This window comes from Falco peregrinus, chromosome 5 (genome assembly GCF_023634155.1).
Source record: "Falco peregrinus isolate bFalPer1 chromosome 5, bFalPer1.pri, whole genome shotgun sequence".
NCBI lineage: Eukaryota > Metazoa > Chordata > Aves > Falconiformes > Falconidae > Falco > Falco peregrinus.
Genome location: NC_073725.1, coordinates 66,603,590 through 66,613,075, shown reverse-complemented (window position 1 = coordinate 66,613,075; position 9,486 = coordinate 66,603,590). Strand labels below are relative to the sequence as shown.

At 51.5% G+C, this 9,486-nt stretch overlaps 1 protein-coding gene across 1 annotated transcript; it reads right to left on the bottom strand.

Annotated features, from left to right (window-relative positions):
* Positions 1–4,396: 4,396 nt before the first annotated feature.
* FUT3 (fucosyltransferase 3 (Lewis blood group)) lies at positions 4,397–9,049 on the bottom strand. The gene has a single exon (XM_027792954.2). The coding sequence runs from the start codon at positions 8,290–8,292 to the stop codon at positions 6,949–6,951; it is 1,344 nt and encodes a 447-aa protein (XP_027648755.1). The 5' UTR covers positions 8,293–9,049; the 3' UTR covers positions 4,397–6,948.
* Between the last annotated feature and the right edge of the window lie 437 nt (positions 9,050–9,486).

Here is a 9,486-nt window from a genome sequence, read left to right as displayed (position 1 = left end):
AAAAAAAAAGGAAAAGAAAACGCAAGATTTTGATAGGAGTAGCCAGAGAAAAAAGTTCAGTTGTTCATCTGGAAGCAGTGCTGAGGTTAGAAACATGCTTTATTTTACAGGGAAAACATCTCAAAGTCAGCAGCAGGCATTGCCCGGGGTTTTGTTGCTCTTATTAAGATGATTATGGTGGTTGGTTAATATTTTGTTTTGGGTGAAATGCTGCAATTTGAAAGCCCAGCCAAGTTCAGGATGCAAACATGTTTCAAAGCTGTGGAAAATGGAAACGGCGGGACCAGCGCTGCCGCCACACACGCCAGTCCCACCTCAGCTCCTTCTCCCTGCTACTGGTTTCCAGTAGCTCCATAGAGGACTGAAGCCAGAGGCAACCTGCTGTTTAAGCCCCATTTTAGCAGACATTAGTTAATCCCATTTAAGGGACATTGAGCCTCTTAGATGTACATTGCCCCCTTTTAACATGTGCTACCCCACAGTTAACACACGTTATTTCCCGTTAACAGGTTACCCCCGCCCTCATTTAACACTCATTAACCCCACTGAGCACACATTACTCCCAATTAGCACATATTGCCCCATCTTAAAACACATCACCCCTGCATTTTACATGCATTATGGCATTTACCATGCAGAGCATCAGTGGCCCTGGTGCAGGGAAGTGCCTGCATCCCTGCCCTTTAGAAGCACTATCCCCCACACCTGTCTGTCCAGAAAAAAATAACTTTTTTTCACTGAAAAATGGTCTGAATCTGTCCGGTGCCAGTGGTGAGAGTGGGCACAAGCTCCTGCATTTCTTTACAAAACACCCCATTTTGAGCAAAGCCAGTGAGCTGCCCCACTGCTCTGCCAGGCTTGGCACCAGGCAGTGGGGAACAACTTGGGGGGGGGGGGGGGCGGGGGAAGCTAAAATGCTTTTGAACCGCAAAGGTTTATAGCATTTTTTTGGGGGAATGGAAAAAAAGGTCTGTTTATATTCCCTCCTCTTGCCACCCTGAGGCCTGACAGCTATGGACGGCTCGTGGCCGAGTCAAACATTCACCCTCGGAGCTCCACTTTGTAAATATTTTATGAAGCATCTTTTGAGACTCATAAATCTTCGCATGTGCGCACGCGTGCGTGCATGTGTGTACGTGTGCGCGCACACTCCAGAGCTAAGAAAAGCTGCAATCCTGCTGCCAGCCTGTCCAAAAAAAAAAAAAAGGAAAGAAAGAAAGAAAAAAAAAAAGACAAACTGAAGTTTTAATGACCAAATTGGAGAGGGCTGCTTGGAAAATCTGACTCTTCTAAGAGTGAAAAAAAAAAAAAAAGAAAGAAAGAAAACAACGGTTGCAGGCAACAGTGTGAAGCCAGGACGTGCTGCTGGGCTGGGACTGGGGCTGATTTTGGGTGCAATTTCTTGGAGATGAGGTGCATGTTGCCAACTAAGAGGGAGATTTTCACTAGCTGGTGTTTGTTTTAAAGCCCCAGCTTCAAAACCCCAGTTCTCAAATGACGTTTTGTGTTCATTTGTTAATTTTTAAATGGAAAAAGTATCAGGCAGGCAATGGGATGCTGAGAGTGCTCAACCCCACCACTCTGAGCTTCTCAAAATTACCTTCCAGTAAGAAAAACCGTGGGAAAACAAACCCAGCCGACTTCAAACTGGAAAACATGAAATAAAAGTGAAGACAAGAGTGTGGAGACTGCAAGCCTTAAAAAAACACAACCTAAACCCATATATACGGTGATTTCTCTCCCAGTATCTCTGGTAGTACTAACCGAAAATGTGAAGCTCGGGAACAATTTTTGTTCCTTGTGCAGCTGCTGATGGGGCTTTGCTGCCAGGGAAGGAGGGAGCTCGGTGGTGCTGGATGGCCGTGGAGAAAACAGTCTTTGTAGTTCCATGTTCTCCCTCCCAGCCTGACTGGACAAAACAAGGAGCAGGTTTCCAAAGCACAGGGGGTATCTGCCCGTAGGCTCAGCAAAGCTGGAAATAATAGTTTACAGGGCTGGTTTAGGCACCTTCATGCACCCAGAAAGATGAACCCAGTGGTGATGGAACTCTGGATCTTGTAAGGCTCCAGCTGCTGTTTTCAGGATTTTGGCATATCTGAGCTTTTTCTCTTCCCTTCCCCAAATGCAAAGCTCTGCTGAGCCGGGCTTGGGGAGGATTTGGGTTTCTCCCAAGCTCTGCCTCTCCTTTTGGCTCGCCTCCAGCCCTGGGGTCTCTGCAGGGCAGAAGTCAGACACTGCTCCAAAAGCTCTCTGTTTCCAGCATTAGTATCTCCCTGGTTTCCCATGTGGAGCAGCCTCTGTCTCATCTCTTGTCTTCAAGAAGCTCTCCCCTCCTCTGCTTTTTGGACCATCTCTGCCCAAAAGACTCAGCCGGGAACCTTTCAGCCTGCCTCCTACCACCTTTGGGTAAAAAGATTAGAGGTTTGGGGGCAAATGGGGGGGGTTCACCTTTTCTCTGCAAGGGACTGAAGCAGCCCCTCATGCTGGTATCTCTAACTGGGTGTGGAGGGGGAAACCCACTTCAGCAAGGAGACTGCAAACCCCAGCACCAGTGCTTTGGGAAAAGCTGGTCTGTGACTTCTCAGCGCGGTCTCCCAGCCCCGGGCCCCCGTGGTGCAGCCATCCAGATGTTTCCCTTGATGAAGCCCCCCCTTCCAGAGTTTCCCAAGTGCGGTGTCAGCTTTCCCATCCCCTAACGAACTCAGCCTGTGCGTGGCTCCACGTCGCCCACAGGCACCCCCTCCCCAGGCCACCGCAGCACCCAGCCACCACTTAGAGGAGGGGAAGATTTAACACAATATTTTTGTCCTGCTGACCCCGCGTTCCCTCCTCAAGGACAACGGCTCAAGTCTGGCTGGGTGCAAGCTCCTGACACCCCACGTTCTGCTCAGCCCGGAACGCTTCAGCAGAACTAAAATTTGTATTTTGGTCACCCTCTCAAAGGCTGCAGCACAATTTGGGGGATGAGGGGGAGGTCAACATTTGTAAGTCTGCCCCCCTGAATATTTATTTTGCCTTGGCTCCTGCACCCTCGAAGGCTGGCTAACCTCAGGGTCAGAAAGACCCTGATGCTCCCCCCAAGGCTCATCCAGGTCCCCAAATAGCCCTTGGACCCAGGAGAGGGATGAGGCTGATGAGCCTGGCTGGCCTTGACCTGCCAAAATAACCCCAGGCTCAAGGGCAAGAGGAGGGGGCCCATCACCCTGGCGCTGCCATCCCCCAGTTAAAAGAGTCCAAAAATCTACAGGACTCATCTCTTTTTAATAGGTGTTAAATGTCTCCAGGTCTTGGAAGCAAAGGGAATTGGGCTTGGGAGGCTGGCAAGAGAAAACAGCACAATGGTGCCGATCGGTGTTTCCTCGCTCCCAGAGTGCTTTGTCCCCAAAGTGTAGCATTTCCAGAAAATGCCACCAGTGCCAGCTCTGCTGGGCCCACCTGCATGGCACAGCATCCCAGCTCGGGGCGGCGGGGCCGGCTCTGACCATGCTTCATGCCTTCCTCATGTGGGCTTTGGAAAGGCTTCTTGTCCCCCCAGTTTTTTTGCAACTTGGGCATGTCCTAGGCCAATGAGGCAGGGGGGGAACATTTTACCACTGAAAGGTTCTTAGTGAAGTTTCCTTCTGGGAATTTGTCCTGTCACTCTTTGAACTGGTGCAAACCTCCAGCTGCTCACGGTGCAGCGTTCTCTCCTCGCCCTGAGCTCCTCTGCAAACCTAAAGCTTCATACTGCCCATCTGGGTGGGCTCCCCAGACTTCTGCTACTGCCTGATGTTTCCTGCTGGATGGAAATAGCGACCACTGGACAGACCGAGGCAGCTGTAAGTGTAACCTGCAGCCATTCACAGCTGGGCAGAAGGAAAGCATGTAGAGCAGCAAAAGCTCTGGCTGCGCCCAGCCACATCTCCTTCCTTGCTTGGCTGCGGCAGCAGCGTTGCTCCTGGATAACAAAAGGTTCAGTCATCTCAGGAGTAACTTCTCTCTCCTTGATATCTAACCTAGTGCCTTCCTCAGAAACGAGAGATTTTCTTTCTTACCTATGAGGCTGAAGTTAAGAGCATGAGGTACACGAACTGCACTGCACATGTATATACATTACACATGCTCTCATACTCAAAAAGGCATGCAAAAGAGCCAAACTAATTAAACCTTCTTAATGACATTGCTGCGTTGTAATTTGCCACTCAATCAGTTTTGATAACATGCTGTCGATAATACTTACTTGTTGCTAGTGTGCATATTATGGAGAATTTCAGACACCCCGGGGTGTGTTTCCCTCCAGAGGACCATGGGCAATCTTGAGGCCACATCAAATGACAGGTCCAGGGGCTACACAAAAACAGATTGGGGGGGGGGGGGGCTGGGGGGGGGGGGGGTGGGGGGGGGTCATGGTGTTGGACCGAAGTTCCTGTTCACAGGCATTTGCTTCCCCAGTGTGAGCCTGCAGGTGGCTCAAAGGAACGACATCCAAGGTGGAACTGAATTGCCTGTTTACCAAGATGTTTATTTAATGCACATGGTGTTCTCCATAAACATCATCACCACGTCTCCAGCGGGACCAAACCTGGGCTCCCTGCCCAGGCACAGCCACTTGCTGTGCACCTGGTGAATGCCACCTTGTGTACTTGGAATGCTGTTGGCCAAGGGAGCCGCACATCCACAGTCACCCACTGCTGCAAGACACATCTAAACCCCCTGGAGACAGCGGCCCTGCCCCAACACACCCTGCATTGCCACCTCCAGGAACTCCCCTTCCCTGCAGTACAGCCCTTCAAAACAGGCTAAAGAAAAATATTTCAGGTGAACTGAACGTGTTCATGGGGCTTTACGCTGTGGTTTCTTCCTGGGAAGGCTTTTTATGATACTGGCTAAAGCCAGGAGCGAGCTCCTCATGGCTGTGTTCATGCGTGCAGCATGGGTTGTCTCTAGCAGCTCCTGGAAATTTGAAACACCCTTTCCAAGCAGCTGGACCTTGTGCCCTGACATGTGGTACTCCATTGCTGCTCAGTTTAATTAACCACTCTGTTTTGGAATCGGTTTTGTTGGCAACACCAGCAAAAGGCAGCTCTGGAGGCCAATGCTCAAAGCTGAAGTTTTCCCAATGGAAGTCTTGAGGTGGAAGGATTTAGCCCAGGGACAGGCATCATCTTCCCAGGAGCAGCAAAACAATTCCATCTCAACTCCCCAGTGCCGCCCATTCATAGCAAGAGAATGTTTGCAGCACTCACCTGCAGAATATTATTTACCCCTTACCCACATCCATATCAGCTCAATCAGTAACATTAAGGTCTTCAGTTTCTCCAGCTGCTCTGAACTGAACTGGCTCTGGAGACAGGAAGAGCACCAGGATGAGATCCCAGGAGCTACATGCTAAAGGAGGAGAGATGTGTCTGTCTGCAGGCGGACACAGCAGAGGCAGAAGCGTGGACAATTATTTGGCAATAAAACTCGATGCCTCACCAACCTACTGCTCTTGGAAGCAGCCAGCAAGCACATGGCTAAGGCAGGCATGGCATGGTTTTCTACCTGAATTTCCAAAGGGGTTTGCTAAGGTCCAGCAAAGGCTCTTCAAGAAACTAAGCACTCTCAGGAAGGTCTCATCCAGACAGGTACTTTCAGGAGGACAGGAAAAAGATGGGAGGGATAAAGGTTCAGATTTCAGAGTGAAGGATTTGTTCTTAGGCTTGTGCTGATCAATGTGTTCAACAATCTGCAAAGCAGAGAAAAAACAAAGGTTGCTAATGAAAATAAAGGACTCACAATCCAAAGACAAGGTCTTGCTGATGGTCCTTCTACAGAATGACTGCGGGAGGAAATGCAGAAGGAATTCTTTGGAAATGTTTGCTAAACGCTGATGACGGAGAAAACAATTGCATCTCTGTATGCATTGCTGGACTCTGAGCTGATTTTCTTCATGGAAACGTCCTGGGGTCAGGACAGACCTTTGAAAGCTCAGCTCAGGGATCAGTAGCAGTCAGGAAAACAAACTGAATGTCCAGTGGCATCGGCAGGGAGCCTGGAAAGGCAGAGCTGTGTCCACTGACTCCCTGCAATAGGGCTCCCGACCTGGGAAGGAAACAATTGCTGGTGATAGGGCTTGAACAGCAGCGGGAATCCCAGTAAAGGCCAGTTATTCTCTGTTTTCCAAACACATGGTCCAGAGGCATCAGCCAATGTCAGAATTTGTGGTTTGAGGCACAGGGGAGGAGGTGGCTGGTCCTGAGCATCTCCTTGCCACAGGGTGCTGCAGGCACTAAAACATACGCTTCTTTCAGGGGCGTCCTTGGCACCCCACACCTTACCTGCACCAGCCTGCTACTGTCAGACCCCCTCCTCAAACCCGTACGGACTTGCTAATCTGTCAAAAAAACAGCTTTGTAAAATAAATTGAGTTGCTTTCTACCCGTTTAGCATCCTGATGCAGCACCCCAAAGGCAGTCAGGGAGAGCCCGAGGCAGAGCAAGGGCAGGACTGGGGCTGCGGGGCTGGGAGAAAGAAGCACGGCCAGTTCCTCCTGCAGCAGCAGGCAGCCTCGTGGGGTGGTTACCCCTTCAAGCCACCGCTCTGCACAGTACACAGTCCTTGAAACAGGTTTATGATAGGTATTGCTATTTCACCTCCCCCTCTCGGCCACTTGCTTAGGCTCTCCAGCCTGTGGAGCTGATCCAGGATTGTTTGCTGAGACTGAAAGTGAACTTCTCCAAAGACCAAGGTGTAGCCAGCATAACAATTTGTTCAGGTAACTAATAGATCAGCAAAAAAAACAGTGTACTGCTCTATCTGGCAGTCTATTCTCCAGTAAGACAAAGACGTACAACCACCTAAGAGCTTCTTTGTCCTTGTTCAGTTCAAAGCTCCTCTTGTCCCTCCATTTCCATCAAGTTCAATCACCCTGTGAAATTGCAGCCCACAAAAAGATTGCAGTGGAGCAGAGAGCTGAGCAAACAGCAGTTACACAAACCACTCAGACAAACTGGGCACAACCTGGTACCTGGCCTCTGTAGTCTGCAAGAAGTGACAAGCTCTGCAGACGTGCAGAGCCCAGCCTGCCCCCGCCACAGGTTTCAACCACTTGCGCCACTGGAAGTAGCGCCGGTATCTCTTGGCATCCCTGCTCAGCTCCCACAGGTACTGTGCCAGGTCCCCAGCGCTGGCGAAGTCATCAACATGGATGAAGGAGTCAGGGGGCAAGAAGCGCTCATAGTTTTCTCGAGGAGGCCCCAGCACAACAGGGACGGTGCCAGATGACAAGGCATTCCTCCAGAGCTTCTCGGTGATGTAGTCTTCATGCTGTGAGTTCTCAAAAGCCAGGTAGAAGTTGTACTGGGACACGGTGGGAAGGAGCTTGTCCCAGGGCAGGGGCAAGTGATGCTGCCCATAGACATCCACAGCGATGTGTTTCTTCAACTCCTGGTAGTACTTCACCCGGTGGGAGCCTGCTCTCCAGTTGCTGACTACCCAGGCCACCAGCTTGGTTTTGGGTGGGATGTTGAGGGGTTGGGGCTGGCCAAGGAGCTGCAGCTCCCCATAAGGGGTGAATATGTCCGAGTCTCTCCGGTAAGACATGGTCAGGTTGAAGAGGTTGTCCATGGCGCCTAAGTTTGGAGAGTGACTTGGGGACTCCAGGTTGAACCAGATCCAACGCTGGGATGGGACTCTGGGGAGCTGGGCCAGCCCCTCCGCGTCCCCGCACACATCCCTGTGGTGCATAATCACCACATCTGCCTTTTGGGACCAGCTGTGGTTGACAGTGAAGTGGCAGTCCGGGGTGCCGTAGAGCTGTGAGCAGTTTATGAAGTTAAAGCGGTACCCAAAGGGCCACTTCCACAGCAGGATGGTCAGCCTGTGCTCCCCCTTCCGTGGGGTGCTGGTGTTTCCAGCACGGGCCAGTTGTGCAGTGGGACTGGGGCTGTAATGCTCTAGCTCCAAAGTCCTGAACTGATGAAGAAAAACCAAGACACAGGAGCTGAAGATGAAGCTGAAGAGGAGGAAGATGAAGGGTTTCCTGCAGGAGATCATTGTTCCATCTGCAAGCTCCATGAACGGATCTGCAAACACCACAGACAGGACAATGAGCGCCGGGCACACAGGGGTCCTGGCAGGGAGGTGGCTCTCGCACACCGATGGCAGCGAGATACGCGCAGGGGCTCGGGGACGGTGTGCAGATCTGCAGTCCTTGTACCTCCAGCCAACCCCTGCAGCAAGGGCGGCCTGCAGTGCGCTGTGCAGGCACTTACACAGACGCTCACCCACAGGGCACAGCTGCCCTTCCACAGCGCCCAGGCGTCCCCCCATCACCGCCCACAGCCTGTCCCCACCAGGCCACGCGTCCCCCTGCCCACCGCAGGCTCCTCAGGCCTCGGGGTGCAGGACGGGCCGAAGCGCCAGCAGCACCCAGGGACAGCTGCCCGCCCACCGCCCCTCCAGAAATCCTGCCACCTTCCCAGCAGCCTTTGGGCCCAAAAGCCACTCCCCCCCTTCTGGTCATGTGCTCTGTTGTGATTGGCTGGCAGAGGCAGCCACGCCTTCTGGTTTACCCAGACACGGAAGGCCTTTCCTCGACCTACCTGGGGCTGCCATTTTGGTTTGACCCCCATTTTAGGATGTGGCGCCACCACTGCATGGAGGGCGGCGGCCCACTTTTTCAGACAGCATTCTGCTCTGTGATTGGCTAACAGCCACCTCCTGACACCATCATACCCACGTGACCTCAGGCAGCCCTGTGATTGGCCGGCAGGACTGGCTGCGGGTGTGGCCTGAAGTACATCAGAAAAGGACCGCCATGTCCTCCCCTGCGGCAGGCCACCAGTTTTGACAGTGCCATTGCCCTACGTGCTCCCAGGCACTCCTGTGATTGGCTGCCTGCTTCCTTGGGACTAAGAAACAACCCTGTGATTGGCTGCCTGCCTTCTTTGGGCCAGGAAATGCTCCTGTATAAAAATATAAACATTTATATACTGTATGTAGTATATAAATGGATATTCTGTACTTCTATACAATATGTCAAAGTATTTGTAAAGGATGTACAAATACACATAATTTTTTTAAAATTTCGCTACAGATACACTGTTTTATATATTCTTCTATATAAATATATACACATCTATACATATATATTTATAAAGCTATAGATACAAAAAATATATAGCCACAAAAACACAGACACAAAATGGCCAGGCTGGGGTCCCCCACTTCACCATGTCTGGGTGGGCAGAAACTTCAGCAGGGCAGATGGGTACTAAAAAAGGGGGTGGCATGGAGAAGTCAGAGCATGCCCAGGAGCAACAGACCCCTCCAAAGAAGCCACCAAGGGGTCCCCAAGCAGGAACCCTGTGCATCAATGAGCCCCTGCCCCCGAGCCCAGCCCAGCAGGGGGGCAGAGCACCGGGGCTGAGCCTTTGGGCTTTTCATGGGGCTGCAAGAGACAGGCAGAGCTGTCTGCAAACGTGAAGAACCAGAACAACACGTCAACTTCAGAAGAACATCTGT

Coding starts and splice junctions, on each gene's coding strand:
- FUT3 (XM_027792954.2), bottom strand. CDS start 8,292: ATGGGGGGACGCCTGGGCGCTGTGGAAGGGCAGCTGTGCCCTGTGGGT.